General features: G+C 34.4%; 1 protein-coding gene across 1 annotated transcript in view; it reads left to right on the forward strand.

Annotated features, from left to right (window-relative positions):
• The window catches only part of MYCBP2 (MYC binding protein 2, E3 ubiquitin protein ligase), a gene marked incomplete at both ends in the record, with an annotated part of 162,897 nt that overhangs the window by 99,107 nt on the left and 46,444 nt on the right, over positions 1-17,346 (forward strand). The window contains 6 exon segments of the mRNA XM_008943913.1: positions 231-347; positions 1,090-1,230; positions 7,153-7,227; positions 9,383-9,607; positions 10,549-10,681; positions 14,525-14,650. Of these exon segments, the coding sequence (XP_008942161.1) occupies positions 231-347; positions 1,090-1,230; positions 7,153-7,227; positions 9,383-9,607; positions 10,549-10,681; positions 14,525-14,650 (817 nt within the window).

Below are 17,346 nucleotides of genomic sequence, written 5' to 3' on the forward strand. Positions count from 1 at the left end.
AAGACTGAGTCAATGCACTTTTAGGGTTTTTTAACATTATGTTTTTATTGATTATAGTAAAAAAGTGAAGTTGCACACAGCAGCCATGGGAAACTAGCAACAAACTGTAACTCTTAAGACTGCCATCTTGTCACTAGCATTTCAGAATCTGTTAAACCTATTTCTTTTTACTCTCTGAGAGCTCTGTTCCAATTTTTTTCTTCCTTACTGTCTTCCTTTGCTTCTCTTAGGTTCGCAAATTTGTGGCCAAGGACAGTGCAGGGCTTCGTATCCGTAGCCACCCTTCCCTTCAGAGTGAGCAAATAGGCATAGTGAAAGTCAATGGATCCATCACTTTCATTGACGAGGTAATTGAGACATTTCTATTGAAAATTGGGCTAAGATGTAAACTTAATTCATGCAAATGATGTTTTTTATGTTTAGATGTTGACAATTTAAGAGTGAAAGAGTATAAATTGCAAAAATCTGAGTATTTACTAATTTATTTTTCCAAGCTGTCCTTTCCTTTTTATTTACTTGAAAAGCTGTGTAACAAACTTTTCAGACTTTGATATGAGGAAACAAAATCCTAGAGTTTGTCCTGTAGCTGTTAATGACTTAACTACTTCAGCTCTACACAAAAATTCAGGTGTAGGTATCGTTTTTGTTGCATCTTTCACTTACATTTCTGAAAGATCACTAGTGTGTTAGACTACTATGCATGTATTTTTCTTAAAATATAGCTTCATGTACAAGGAATATTTTTGCAATTGACGAAGTTATATCAGTAGTGTAAAAATGGAAAGTGGAGAACTTCTGAAGTGTACGAAGGCTTGGCTTTTTTTCCTCTTTTTCTCTGAAACCAATTCTTGATTATCACATGATCTGATTTAAATTTATCTTTGCGCTCTGCATTCTAAAAATATATGCTTCCCATTGCTTTGAAATTCTGTCAGCATTCCTCTTTATCTCTTCTTATGTTCTATCCACGTAGTGAAGAACATTACTTCCTTGCTGCTATTGTCTGTTTGTCTGAAACCTGTTAATCCTTGCTAGCTACGCAACAGTTACAGGAGGGCATGGCTCGTTTTTGTTGCTTGTTTCCCATAGATCCACAATGATGATGGTGTTTGGCTGAGGCTGAATGATGAGACAATAAAGAAGTATGTTCCTAACATGAATGGTTACACTGAAGCCTGGTGTCTCTCTTTTAACCAACATCTGGGCAAGAGCCTTCTGGTACCTGTTGACGTAAGTAAAAGGTGCCTTTGAAAAATATCCAAAAGTACACTCTATCCTCATTACAAAGACTTTCTTTAATTAAGGCTGCAAATGAATCCTGAGGTAAACAATAGTTTAATTACCAAATACTACCTTATATGTGTTTGCATTTTTGAGGGCCATTGTGTAATGAGGGTGGAGTGTAGAAAGGTACGAGGCTTTTTTATGTTGAAGCCTGTTCTCCTAGAAGAGAAACAAAAGTGCAAGGACTGCTGTAACAGTGTACAAAGGTTTCATCAGATTAGATTGTGGTCTGCACCAGGTGTTCGATGCCAGATATTATCTGTAAAGTTGTCTGCAAGTGCCATGATTTCAAAAGAGGCTTATAACCTGCAATGGATCAATGTAATTGAGGCTTTTTTAAAAAAACTTGAAGTTCTTTGGGCTATGTTGTTTTCTATATATATTTTTTTTTGGTTTTACACTTGAATCCTTGAGAATCAATTTATTAACTAATCAAGAAATTCCAGAGCATTGAGGCTGAGAAAAATTGAATTTATAGTAAGAGTAAGCACAGTTACCTGGATAACTTTAGTGATGATCACCGTCACTGCAATTCAAAGGTTACACCTTTTCTGGAAATAAGATACAGTTTTAATTTTTTTTTTTTTTTTTAAATACAGACAAATGTATATTAACCAAACCAATGTTTCTCAAAAATTTGATGACAGTGCAGGCCTTTCTGACTCATCTGGTTTTGTGCATTCCTTGAAATGGGCAGTACATCAGTTTCTTCGGGGCAGAGTGTGAGAACCAGATCTGATTTCTTGTATGAACGAGCTACTGCCCTAGTTGAAGACAGCTAGATATTTGGCCAAATTAAATATCTGCAGGCAGTATTGTCATGCTGTTCATGTTTTCCAGTCATAGAACAGATGTTCTCCCAGTTTCAGTGCAACTGGGCTGTTTTCTAGTAGCCAAACGTGGCAATTTGTAAATCCCCTGTGGCTGCAGCTTTTGTTCTGACAAACACTGTTATATGATGTGACTAGACCCTCTTCCTGTTTGCCGCCTTGTCTATAAATTATTTGTTGATATAGTTCTATTTGGAGACTTCTTTCAGTAAAATCCTTATTTTGGCAATTACTTTAATATTGCACTTGGAAAGCAAATTCTGTTTTGTCTGGTCAGCCATCAGTCACTCAAACCCTGTCACAACAGGCATATTTACCTAATCTGCCATAGACTATATGATGAAAACATAGAAAAAGATTAAGCTTTGCTTAAATTTTTTGTAATGCTTGGATTTTGGGCCTTAGAAATTGATAATCATTAGAAAATGCTATATTATGCTTCCATGAAACGTATTTGTATGCAGCAACTGAATTTTGCCTGTTTGCTAGTGGTAAAAGTGAATTCACCTTGGTTAAGTAGTTCACTTCAGTAATATTGAATGTCTGGATGGGTATTTTATTCTGTTAGATATTTTTTGTTTGGTTGGTTTGGGTTTTAATTTATTTTCAATATTTTTTTTATGTGCTGAAGGGAATAGTTTTGAGCTCAGCAGTCATATATGTGGTTAGCAACAGCTTACTCTGGTCAGTGTGTTTCAAGTGGTTCTAGTACACGCTTCTAGAGAAGAACATACCCTGTGCTCCCTGAGAAAAGCCTGTCGTAGTGCCTGTCATAAATAACTTTAAATCTTGATAATGTGTTTGTGAGAACTCAAATTTCTTGCGCATAAGTGGGTCAGGTACTTAATGAAATTTAAAAACCAGCATTTAGTTGCTATACATTTCACTCTCAGCTTCTGTAAAGTTGGCATAAAATATCTTTTGTTTTGTTTTTTTTTCTTAAACAGGGTTGTGAATTAGTTTTGATACCATTAGACTATTAGAAGCTGATAGATATGCTTAATTTTAAGTAATCAGTTACATTGCATCTTTAATGGCACATGGTAAAAGTCATGTGTTTTTTTAGCTTCTGGTCAGTACAGAGACAGTGGCCACAATAGTGTCAGTCTTTCAGAGGGAACTATTATAACAGCATAATGCATGAGAGAAATACTTTGAGCTAGTTTCAGATGGAAAGTTTCTTTATATCTCTCTCATATTTCCAAATTTTTGAAAGGAATTAGTGTGTCCCAAAACAATTGAATTTCAGCATGACTGTATTTAAGCATTAAGTTTTGTTGCTTTGATTCATAATAAGAAAAATGAAAAAAAATGTTCTCTAGCATTTTCTTCCTTTTTAATACCTTAGTCTTTACTGTGTGCTGTTCTAGCAACAGACAACTTAATGAAATTCAGTAAACTCTTTTGTAAGCTCCTGATTTTTCTAGCTCTGCTTAAAACTCCTTTTCCTGCTAGGTCTTCATCACATAAAGTGGTACTGCTTTATTGGTAGAAAATTTTGAAATAAAATCTCTTCTGAAGTGATTACTAAGTTGGAAATGTTCAAAAATATGTCTTTTTTTTTTCTCCGAATTGTCCAACAAAAACTGTATTTCTGAATTGTCATATTTTATCAGTGTAGTCCTCTAGAGGTGAGTGACTCGAGGCAAAAGATGTTGAACTGAGTAATAGATGCTAACAGTTCTGTAGATTAAATTGTGAAATAATCCATATCTGCTCATCCTAACATATTGATTTGGGTAATAAAATGACATGACGAGCATAATGTAGTAAAAATACCTGTTAATATACAAGATTTTTGCAATCTGAAGCTGTCCTACCAGTATTGGTTTCAGAAGAAGCAGACTGACTAGAAAATGTCTGTTACAGAAGATGTGGTGGCTAAATTAGTCATTGCATCTCCTGTTCAAATTAATGTCACATTACTTCTATTAGACTCCCAATTTATTCAGCTCATGAGTTGCAGATTCATTAACACCAATTACTTAAGTATATAAAATCTCTCAGTACATTTTGTAAAATAGGTTAAAAGCATATTTTATAATGAAAGCTTTAATTACTGTTTCATTGTGGTATTAATCGAAAAGCTAACAAAGGAAAAACCATTTTTCAGCAGTGTGAATTTTGCCCTCTTTGACATATATTCTATCTACATTTTATATTTATTAACAAGAACTAAATACTTCATGATAAAGCAAACGTTTAGTATCTCAGATCTCATAAATATACTATTTCTGTGTATTTTGTCCAAAACTATTTTATTTAAAGCTAAATAATCATAGGAAAGCAGAGTGCCATTGCAGTTACCAGACTGTTACTTATTTGAGCTGTGGTCATTTACCTTCTTACAAAATCTTCATAGTCAAATCTGTTCCTTTTGTTGCTCTTGTCCTTTTAGAAGGAAATACTGTGTAGTCATTGATCTAAAATAGTTCTCTGAATCCATTTTAGTTAGTATGATGATGGGATGGTGATTTTGGATAATGTTATGAATTTTAATAGGTTGTAATTTTGGATAAGCTGCTTCCGTCCATGGTATTTTTCCTGCTGTCTGTTGACATTTAGTTAGCTGTTTTTGAAAAAATACTTCTGTCCCTGTTTTCCTCACAGGGACAGTTGTGTTCATGCTTACACACAGTACTTGGTAGAAAGGTATGTACAACAGAAACCAGTACATGCTGGGAAGAAACTGAATTTTATCTTGGTTAAGCTCTGGAACTTGACTTTTAAAAAATCATGTTCTGAATACATACTTGTTACTTCATTTTAAATTAAGAACTTTATTATGAGGAATATTGTACCCATCTGCCCACTTACATTATTATATTCCCCAGCCACCATAGGCAAGCAGGGTTGTGAAACTGCAAGTTTTTCAAACAGTTATTACAGTAGAAGGAAAAACCAACATTAGTATGTAAAGTAATAAGAAGGACATTGCAGGAGATTTCTACTGTCGTTTTAGGCAAGATGGAAGGCAATTGGAGAGTGAGGCTATGTTGGGTAGAATGTCAAGATGGTTGTTTAAAATAAGCTTTGAAAAGTTTTATATATATTGAGATTTTAATTGCTTCTTAAGGTTCTTCTAATTTTTGTTGGTGAAATGAAGTAATTTATATTTAATTTTATTTCTGAAACTTAAACTTGATTGGAAGAAAGTACAAATTCCTGGAATTACTTTTAACTTTTGGAAGGGAGAGCTTGAAAGGAAAAAATGAACTTAAATCTACAGATGGTAGCGTAAGGACAAAATATAAAGCTTGTAGATAATAGTTTCTTCAGAATGAAAACTTAATTCTCAAATACATGCCTGATCTATTAATCTAAGCTAGTGTACAGTGTGCCAGTGCCCGGAATCTGGAACTCCCAGAGCAAAGGAGAGCTTCTAGTTTGATCTTCTCAGTGTTGCTAAGCCAGCATGGTCCCACTTCACTGCTGTTGGCTTCTGTTATATGTTTTATACGTACAGCTCCATAATGTACAAAAATAGATCTTTGAAATTATTTTAGGGATGGATAATCTGTATTTCTCTGTACAGGAGAATTCCATTGCAAAATATGAGATATGCTGCAAAGTAATATAATCAGTTGGTTAAACTACATTAGGTGCTTATGAAGTGTACTCTCATTAGACAAGTGTAGGTTTCTTATAGGTGTCAGTTTTATGTCAAATTGATAAGCTTTTACTCTGCCTTTCTTCCTATATACCACCCTCCCCACTTTCCCCAGTGCCCCAAAACATATCTCACCCATGCACTGGTACCCCTTTCAATCTTGAGTAGAGCTACTAAAGAAATGCTAGTGTTTGACAATGTCAAAATTGCAAATTGTTTGTGTTACTGAAACTTGATGTAAGCAGAAGTTTTGCAAAGAGTATATATCTATATCTGTCATGCTTCTATCTCATGATAGAAGCATGGATTTGCTTACTTCTAACGTGTTAATTTTTTTTCAAGAAATATAGAGGAGGCGTGTCAAGAGGTTTTTGTACTTGTTTCTGCTTAAAAGGTTTCATTGTCTTTTCCTCAACTACTGTTCAATTTTAATGTGATTGATGTCCAGGGATTTCACTTGGTTCCACTATCAGGATGGGGATAGGAAATCACTTTCCCAAAGGGATTCTCTCATAAATAGCAATTTTTAATACTACTATATGTGTACTATTAATACTTTCATTTGAAAGGAACAGTGAAAATTTCTTTGAAATTAGTAGAAACCAGTTAATTGAGAAAAGATGCCTTCCTTTTCATGTTTTCCAGTGATTAAAAAATGCTGTCCTAGCAGTTCTGTGGGAGGAAAAAGTACACAGAACAACAGTGCTCATTAATGTAGTATGGGCAACTGGTTATAAAATTACTGAAGTCTCGCCAGCAGCTCCGTTTAGTTTATGATAATTCACAACAAACTAGTAAATCTATTGTTTGTTTTCTAAAACTAATGAAATCTTTGTGATTGTTCTCCTCACAGCACTCTTTAAATTTTTGGCTCTGGTAAAGAGTGCAATTTTGATGTGCAAACCAGTGAAATCATCCTGTGCCAGTGAACTGTTTTCAACAACAGTGAGCTTAGCCCTTTTGCATCTTTTCAGTTGTGACTTGGTGACTCGAAGTCCACGTGCACTGTCTTGCAATAGTAGAAATTCTCTTTCAGAACAACAGGCCGTCTTGCTATAAAACTGTGGTTTGTGGTGGGACCAGTTACTGTTTCATTATGACAGAAGTTTGGGATTTTTCTGTGCAGTCTCAAACGTTCTAAGAAATGTCTGGCTCTTAATTTCAGTAAATGGCATGACACACTACATCCATTTCGAGTTTTTGACATACTAAACTGTTTTTGTTTAATGGATGATTTGCCATGGTGAGCAATGGACTCAGGTGACTTGATTAGAAAAACAGAACTTTCCCCTTTTGCAAAACATTCTACCAGTATATTTACTTGTGGGAAAAGTTTGCTTTATAGTACATCTAGCTTCTTCCTCCAATGTTTCTTTGTTCCCATTTCTTTGTTGATATGTCTTTTTTTTTTTAAACTTTGTTGCTCAGAATGTCTTTAATGCTAGCCAAGGAATAAGGGATTTGGACTTTTTTTCATGGACTTCCAAAGCTTTACCCCCTAAGGTGAGTTAAATGACAGGAACAGTCACACTGTATCTCATGTTTTCAGATTGTACCTTATGACTCAACTTGAAGATAAATATTCTTTGAAGTCTGTTTTACTTTGAATTATTTTTACAGGAAATAGCATATTTGCATAAAAAGCTGTACCTCTCTTCCTTTTAAGGTGAGGAAGAAAACAGCAGGACAGATTATTGAATTTTCATAAATTCACAAGTATCACTCTTCTTTTTTCGTGGAACAAATTCAAAATTCAGAGACGTGGCATAATAACATAATAAAGGCTTTCGTTCCCTTTTTGATGCAGAATGTACTAGTAATTTTTTTTTTCTGTTACTGGAGGGTACATATTAAGTTTCAGCATCTACTAAAATGATATTTGTATGAGTAAAGCAACAAATATGTAATAAATACTCAACCCCTTCTTGATCTTTTTTGCAATTACGCAATTATAAGAACAGGTTATAATTTTATAAATAAAAGTTGAGCAGTTGAAATTATCTACAGAAGTGCTTTTCTAAATCTCTTTTCAGACCTGGAGTGATTTTAGAAATCAATTTTTTTCTTATAAACTCTTTAATGAACGTGACACTGTGTTGTACATATTTGTTTAGCTATTTCAAAACTTTTTCCACTGAATCTTCTTCCCCAAATAGCAAACTTCTTTATTATTGTATCAAGATGTAGATTAATGTCTTGAAAACATACTTTTTTTTTTTCTTGAACTGATTTACCTCAGCTTGCATTTATGTACTTTGAAAGTTATTTTTTTACAGAACAGGTTCATTTTTGTATAAAGGCTTCTTGGAAAGACTGCTGTATTAGTCTGGACATAGTACACAGACTTCCATACCAAAAAGCTGAAATGATGATGTTTAAAGATCAGAGGAAATTGCAGTAATTAGAAGGGAAATAACATAAGCAGAAGTTGTTTAAAACTGACAAAAGACAGTGTTCTTTTGCACAACAGGAACTGAACTTCTAGAAGGTGTTATAGGAGATTGTGGCAGCAGAAAGTATCAGGACATTTGGAAGAAATTAAACAAATTGATAGAAATCAGATTCATAAATAAACACCAAAGAAATTAGGGCATACCCTTTAACATCCACAATAAAAACAAAATGTAAATGCTGTTGGTATGTGAGGGCCAGACCACTAGTCAAGACCTGTGTGCTGCTTCTAGAGAGCAGCTCCTCTTGCCACTGCTGAACACACTGTGCTGGACCAGGTGAACCACTGGCTTTATTCCATAGGGCATTACTTTAGTTCTTCACTTTCAGGTGTTCTTTTAAAAGCACCTATGAGTTGCATTATAAACATAATAGAGCTCGCTCCTGCTCCTTTTGCTTTCTTCTGATATAAATGTGCATTATATTACTTCTGTCCCACATATTTTTCTGTACAGTGGCCCTTTTATTAAGCTCTGGCTGGCTGAAAAATCTATGCTAATATTTCTTGTCTTTAGGTAACTACCAATTTTTCTTGGTAGGAAATTTAAACAGTGCCTTCTGATTTCAGATTTGGGTGTATCTTTCACCTGTAATAGGTAGCAGGTGAAATAAATTTGCAGGCCATCATTATTGTTATATAGTGAAAATAATAAATACACACTAATATTTACATGTACGTTTAAGAATCTATGGTGGTGGTGTTACTTTTTGTCATAATTTTACCTTTATTCTAAATTAACAATGTATTCTAAATGTGAAATTGAAAAAAAGAGAATAATCATTTAGAAGGAGGTAATCAAACTCCCTTTACATAGCCCCAGACTTTTCATAAAATTTCACAGATGCAGCAGGAGGAATAAGTGTGTATCCTGCTAAATGTCAGTGTGAAACAAGGTTTAGTGAAAGTGCTTAGAATAAATAGTCTCTAATGGTAGGTATGAGATAGTCCTTTCGTATAAATGGTTACAATTATACCACTTTTGTTTCAAGAGTAGTATGCTGACATTTCAATTAATGTGCAATTTACTAGCAGTTAGTTGTTGATCATTGCACACTGCAATGAGCAGTGTAACTAGTATCTCTTTTATCTCTGAAGTTTAGCTATTGTAGTCTTGAATATTTCTTAGCTAAAGAGTTCAAAGGTATTATTAATAGGTTTTATTCTGTTTTGTTTTGCTTTTTTTTTTTTTTTTTTTTAATTTCTCAGACATCTAGGTCTAACACTGATGATTTTTTCAAAGACCTAAATTCACACTGCCCACAGGAAGCAGTGATGCAAGAACAAGACACGCCATTCCTTCGAGGTGGACCTGGAGTGTACAAGGTAGTGAAGACTGGCCCGTCGGGTCACAACATCAGAAGCTGCCCTAACCTTAGAGGTATCCCAATTGGAATGTTAGTTCTGGGAAACAAAGTCAAGGCAGTGGGCGAGGTATGGATCATTGTAGCTTCGGTTCATGTCTTCATAGATACCAGTATATAACAGTAGTAAACGCAACCAAAGAATCTGCTCCTCTACAGGTTTGCTTTTCCAACCCTCACAATAAATACTAACCTCTGAACTTCGTTTGTATTATAAATACTAATGCAGTGATGTCTTCTGCCTTTTAGATGTGTGCATTGATTGGAATAACGTTAAAATTGTACTGCAGTTACTTATGCTTGCTTGTATATTTTTCTGTTACAGTATTCCAAATTTACTGGATAATACAGTATTACAAAGTTATGTTACTTGTTCTTCTTTTTTTGTCATATTCCTTGAAAGATTTTGTTTCATTTGACAAAATGTTTTTCTAGGACCTTACCAATGAACAGGTTATTCTCTTTCTCTGTATTGATTGTATTCATTTGTTCAGTTGCTGAATGTTGTTACTGTTCCCAGTTGTCCAGCTGTGGTGTTATAGGGTTAAGAAGGGCTTAAGGATGAAGTGTGTCATGCTATTTCCTAAATATGATGTCAGGAACAAAATTAGTACTCAAACAAACTTTTCATATGTAACTTGGTATTATAAGTCTACTGTTGCAGCCACCAGTAAAAAGGAATAGCTTGGTGAATATCTTCTTCAGGTTTTTATTTAGGCTTGTTTGGATGTTCTCAGTTGTGGTGTTGGTGTTTTGCTTCTTCTGAACACAAAGAGGTCTTAAAATTTTTGGAAAAACCCCTAACTGTAGAAATGCCATGAAATACTTTCGGTACTTCAGTCTGCCTCAGCCTGTGGCCTTAATTTAAGAAATTTTTTTTTTTTACGTTTGTTTTGTAATATAAAGTTTGGAATAAATGTGTTTTTCAGATGCTATAATAAGTTGCTTAATCATTCTGCTAGATTATCTGAAAAGTCAATAAATTGTGCTTTCTTTGTGTGTGTGCATCAGGTGACTAACTCAGAAGGTACGTGGGTGCAGATGGATAAGAACAGCATGGTAGAGTTCTGTGAAAGTGACGAAGGCGAGGCATGGTCGTTAGCTAGAGACCGAGGTGGAAACCAGTACCTCCGGCATGAAGATGGCAAGTTGTTTTGTTTTGTTTGTTAAATTAACTTTGGAAAAAGTTAAGTAATCTAAACAGGACAAATAAAAAAAGAAGGAACTGAGCTTTAAACAGGTCTAACATTAATTTACCCATTTTCATTTGAGTTACTTTACACAGCTGGACCTCAAAGTTGTGTATAAACATTTTTTAAGAATTAAAATATTTGCCTATGTTTTCTTCTGTACCAGTTATGGATCATACTTTTAACTGTCTTTCTGTTAGCTCTGGGGATATTTTATATATAAGTAATAGTGCATTTTTGTTAGCTTTCTTTGGTCTACTTTGTGTCTTTCTGAAAAGCAGAACAGAATTATTTATTTTCTTTTTTACTTAAGTTTGTTAATTTAACACTATTTAAAATTAACAACAAATTACTTATTCTAGTTGTCAGTATGATTACGTTCTCTTAAAATGCAGAATTTTTGTCCTGATAATTCACATTCAGCTTGGGCAAGACCTAGAAGTAATAAAACAAACAAAATGGTAGTACACAGTTTTTTATTGCTTTTTTTCCCTTCCACTATAATCCTTCTTGTTGATCTCCCTCCAAAACAGGCTATCTTTACTGATCTAAAATATTTTTCTTTGAGATATTTTGAAAATGTTATTCCTTAACAGATAGTTCAAGCCCATCTGGATGAGTTCTTATGTGCAAGTTTGTGGACTGTTTGTATTGCCTTAAGAGATAAGACAGGGAGTGATCCGTCAGTATTTATAGTTCTGAAAGAGATGGTCTGTCCAGCCTCCCTGTCAGTGCAGATTCAGCTAGATCAGGTTGCTCAGGCCCTTGTCTAGTCAGCTTGTGTCTTCAGCCTCCCTGGATGAGCTGTACCAATATGTGACTTGCCTTCATGCTGAGAAATTTTCCTAATACCTAATCACAATTTCCCATGATGCAGCTTTTGTCTCGTGTCCTACCACTGTGAATCTCTGAGATGAGTCTGGCTTCATCTTCTCAGAATCCTTTGATTAGGTAGTTGAAGGGAGCAACAAGGTCTTGCCTTAGTTTAAGACTGGTCAGATCCAGGTCTCTCAGCCTCTGGTTAGGTATTGTGTGCTCTGCTGCCCCTGACTGTCTTGCTGGCCTCTGCTGAAATTTCAGTCCATCTTGTGTTGAGGAGCCTGAATCTGGACACAGCACTGAAGCTTTCTGCTGTATCCCTCTTCTCTTTCCAGTGTCTGCTAAAAATTGCCATGGATCTTCGTTTATCATGTCTTTGTTACAGGTATTCTCAGGGAAAGATATCTGAGGGTAATAAAATTTTGGTAGCGTTCAGTAGAGGCTGGATTTTTTTAACTCACTTGAAGAGTTAGCTTTTTTTTTTTCACCTTCAACATATATTTCTCTGCTTTCTGAATAAATCTGGACATTTTCAATTTATAATCTTCCCACTCCATTTATAGAATCTAATACATCTGTTTTCCAAAAGATGTCGTCATGAAAAACTTCCACCTCAGCAGTGACATTCTGCTTGTGGTTTTAGGAAGTACTTATTGTTAGCCTCTTACTTGTTATTATAACAGACTCATTGGCCTTTTTCTGGTTTTGACATTTTGTGCTGAAAATTCTCACACCTAGATACCCTGATAATTATCATCATGTTACCATAGTAAAACTTATAATTCCTTGCTAATATGTATTTGTTGTAGGCTGTTGCTCCTTGTTTATAAGGTCTAAAACATTCTGCAAAGAAGGGGAATAACCAAGTATTCTTCATAAAATGTATAAATTGCAGGGAGGAAAAGTGTTTACTTAGCACAGTATCTTTTTTTGAAGTCATAGATTCACCGTTTTTAGTTATGTCTGATAATGTCAAGTTTTCAGGTGCTCAAAGAGCCCAAGTAGATTCTATAAACTAAGTATTTGTGGACTGAGACAGTATCTTACTGTTGATAAAATACATATTCAGGAATAAGGTTTTAACATCGTTTTCTATCCTAGTATGAGGCTGTGTGCTTTTCCAGTAAAAATTTAACCTCTCTGAAGTTACTAACTTAAGAAGGGTGCAGAAATTCTCATTGAAGAGTACTTATTTTGAGGAATAGATACAACCTACATTTAAGTTACTTATCAATATTTTGTCCATTTTAACTAGCCTTCTCCAGTTTCAGTAATTTGTCATTTAATCTTTTCAGTCATTTTCAAGGTATATCTATGCTTTAAGAAATTCTTAATACCTATGTACTGTTACTGAAGGACTTCTTCAAGTTTATTGTTCTCACAGAAAACCAGAAATGAGAAGTCTAGGCTTTGAGGACAAAACTGTAGTAGGATTTTTACAATCCAGTGTATAGGGTTACCATCTTAGAAATTTTCTGATGCAAGTCCTATGCCTTGACATAGCTGATTTTATTTTCTAGATGATTCTATGGGTTTTTTTGTAAGTGGAATGAAGATAGAAGCCCCTTGTGTGTCTAGCTAAATCAGTTTAATAGTTATCGGTACAATCACTGAGCTGTTTGAACTTATTCTATGTTCCTTGGTACTATGTAAAACTAACATACTTAAGTCACATCTGAAAAGTATTTAATTGCTTTTATTTGCTATGAAGTGAATTAGGAATACTCTTGGTCATCATTTCCAAGGCTTTTGCTGGAGGGGAAGTAATCAGGATTTGCAGGAGCTCCAACTAGATTTGCAACTGTCTGTATTTTTATCCATAAATAATGCTATCTTTCAGATGGCTTTTATCTTTTCATTATTTAATAAACAGTAATGAAATTGTCAGAAAGAAGTAGAATTTCTATCAGAAACAAAAGTCATACTGAATGCCCAACTCTGTAAGCAGATATGCAGATACTTCAGCTGAAACACTACAGCAAGATCTAGTGTTGCCTCTAATTGAGAAATTTCTACATCCTTTCTTTTTTAAAATTGGTTTTAATTTCCAACCTTCTTCTTGATAATATGTTGGGCTTTTTTTTAAAAGAAAATTGAATATGCAGTATGTAAAAGTTTGTACTCTCAAGTGCAGTTTTGGCCTGAAATGCAATTTTCCAAAAATGTCTCTTAGAAGAGTTTTGATTTGGGTGTTTTTTGTTTTTTTTTTTAATTGAATACATATTAATTTTAAAAACTTTACAAGAGAAAAAGTTGTTCAAGGTGCCAACCTGAACTTTTAACATGCATTTGTGAGTTTTCTTATGAATCATTCCTTGCAGATCATTTGGAATGATATTTCTGACCATATTAAAATTAGTAATGTCTCCCTAAATTTAAACAGAAAAGCAGATTATGTCTGTCATTTATCTTGGCTCTTCTGTTACAGGTATTCTGAAAGACCTCGGATTGGTTTTGATTGGTGGATTTTTTTTTTTCGTATCATACAAAACCCAAAACTATAGTATTTGGTAACAAATATCAATAAATCTGTCAGGGAGAAAAGCATACATCCTGTGAACTATTGGTAGCCAGAATTAAAAGTTTATTGGCTCTGAGTTTTCCACTCTGAAGACTCTCCTTCTGCCACCCTGCTTTGACAAATGAACTTAACAATTGCTGTCCAAAGAATAAACATCAAATGGTGTGTTGTTACTGAAAAACAAAGTGTTAAGCCTGTTCCCAAGTTGGCAGGTGGCACCAACTCAATCAAACTTAAAAACAATCTTCATGGTACTAAGTCCTCTGTCTTTATATTTTTGGAGCATGAGCTCTAAAGAAGAAAGATGTGTTTTCGTTTTTGAAGATAATTAAGGAGAATGGAAGAGTGCTATCTGTGGAAAAAAAAGCATTGCTCCTTTGCCCTATGACTCATCTTTCCAGTGCAGATCTGTTACTAAGTAAGTCTAATTCTGAAGTGATGTGTTTTTTTTTTACAGAGCAAGTCCTTCTAGATCAAAATGTTCAGACTCCTCCCCCAAGTCCTTTTTCAATACAAGCATTCAGTAAGGGGACAAGCTGTAGTAATGGACAAGGGTTTGATTATGGCCTTGGAAATAACAAAGGTATGTTTTTACACTCACATTTTTTACAAATGGTTTTTCTTAAATTTGCTTATATTTTTATTACTCGTTTCCTACTCCCTTAGGCAACATCAGCTGTTTTCTAAAAGACATAAGCAGCAGTACAATGGATTGCAAGGCATTTTACAAAATATGCAGTTACCATTACAGCTGCTTTTTTCTCTGCTTTAATTTTAATCAGTCTTCAGTATTCTGTATAAAAAGAATCATCAAAGATTTGTAAGTTACAGTTGAGGCTTTGTATAGTGGTAGGCACAAACCTGTATTGCAGAAATGAAAAATACATACTTGTAAAACAAGATACGAAAGCTATTTGATTCAGAAAGCATGTGCTCTAAAATTATAAGAAACACTTTTAAAATGTCTTGACATTTTTCAGTGCCTTTAATGAGATGACAAGATAAGATACCATTTGAGATTTAAGTTGTAATACTGAAGTTACCTTTCAATCACAGGTATCAGTTAAAAATTCTGGGAAATAAATAAAACCTTGTTAATTTTACTGACACAAAATAACTTTCTTTTCATTATGATTTATTTAGTTGACAAGGTGTAAAAATATATATAAAGCCATCACAATGAACACAAACTGCATGCCTTCTGTTCATTCATTGGTCAGATGTAGAAGATCTGATAATACAGAAGGGACTTTTAGTGAGGCAGTTGTCCTTGAGAAATGTTCCTGAAACACGGAGCTTTGTCATTCTGCTCTTAGCATAGCTGTGCTCTATCTGTGCCACTACAAACATGGGTCTAAGGTGGGCTCTGTGTCTAACACCAGCATCTATTCTTAGTGGTCTTCTAAGCAGTAATGGCTGAATCACAAAAGTGGAGGTGTTTAAGATGTTGGGTGTGTGAGGCAGGATTACAGCTTGTCTCTTAGTGTCAGTTGTGTAATAGTGCAAAAGGATTATATATTCTTTTACTGCAGAAGCATATTAGGAAAATTAATGATTTTTTTTTTTTTGTGTTGTCAAAAGATAAAATCTTGGAGGTCAGTATGGTATATTAACAGACATCCAAATCTAATTCTGAAGACATTGTGATTCTTTTCCTGTATGCTACCCTAAACAGTTTCTAAGGTCTTTCTCTGGCATATTACAATCACAGAAAGTTCAGAAGCTATTCCTGGCAATGTGAGTTCTGTATCATTTTGTACATATTATTCTCTTGACATATCCTCGGATTGTTTAGTGTGAGTGAGCAACTCAGCTAGATTATTTTATTCATTCCATGTTCTAGAATTACTTCTGAATTACCCAAAGGTGGAGAGTTGTTGGCAGCTACATAGGAAGAATAATGATTATTTTCCCCAAAATATAATTCTTCAGCTTATCATTACTTTATATGCAGTCTTTTTGCATTCTGAGGTCTAAGGTTCTTTGAGCTTTGCAGAAAATAAAAAACTAAATGTGCAAGCACAGTCTCTTAGGGGAATTTGTGAATTAAGCCATTGTTTCAGAGGTGTTTGTTAAAAGAACTTCTGTAGGGATGCACTAGTGTCAATGAAAATTCAGTCTCCATCTATGAACGTTTCAAACTGCTAGTCAGATGTAAAGATCTCCATGTAATAGGCCTGTGTTTACAGTAATATCTGTGAGGCAGGAAACAGAACTCCCACAACCATTGTTTGATTTAGCTATAACACCTCTATTCCAGCCTTCTGCATTGCAGGCAAGTCTTTAATGTTCCTCATGAATTGCCCTACCCACTTCTATCTTTAATTATTGTGGACAGATGACTTTCAGCCTCTTCTCAGGTGTTCTTCCTTTCAAAAGAATTGCTCATTTTAGGAACTAGGCCTGTTGTATTTAAAAAATAATAGTGGTTTGTCAAACGGGTCAATTCACTCCTGAATTATTAAGGTAGGGATAATTGCTGCCCAAGTACTGATTCAGATATTTTTGTGGGTATAGTACTTCCAAAACAGTGCGATAAAACAAAATTGGTTTATCGGTACCTGAAATGATTATTAAGAAGGGTGTTCCACCTATTTTCTGGTCTTTTTGTGATTTCAATTTCAAAACCAAAATATCAAGAAAATAAGTGCAAAATTTAATTTTCGAGTTCTTAAGTAATATAGGATTCTGTACACCCACCTGCCTTTCTCCGGTTTCTTGAAATGACAGCTGATAACCATCCAAAAATGCTGTAAATTCAGTCAGTTGTGAATTATGTATTAGCTGTCTTAAATTTTTTTTACTAGGTTTTCTAGAATGCTGTCAAAAATACATGAATTTGTAGAATAAGGTGATGCTGTTAGGATTTACTTGGTGACGGTTCAGATGTGAGATACCCTCAAACTCTTGGTATCTCCTAGCTCATATTATTAAATACACTCCAAGTTACAACACAGTGTGAGAAACCCTGCCTTCTCACTCTAGGCTTCATGTATTTCTAATGCTCACACAGTTTTTTGAGAATTGGCATTCAGAAATTAAAACTCTCTTTTTAACATGCCAGTTTTTGAAGGCCTTTGTCTGCCTCACAACAAGTATGTGTAGTTCTTCATACAACCACTTTCTGAGTGGTACTTTTTAATTTAATTATCTCAATCTGATCTTGAAAAACAGCATGACAGAATACTTTCAAAGATATTTGCAAAACTGAGCAAATATTTATCAAAGCCTTGGCAAAGAAATAAACTTTCCAAAGCCTAATTCCATGTTCTCTTTCCC

Source organism: Merops nubicus, unplaced genomic scaffold (genome assembly GCF_000691845.1).
Source record: "Merops nubicus isolate BGI_N331 unplaced genomic scaffold, ASM69184v1 scaffold15297, whole genome shotgun sequence".
In the NCBI taxonomy this organism is placed as follows: Eukaryota; Metazoa; Chordata; class Aves; order Coraciiformes; family Meropidae; genus Merops; species Merops nubicus.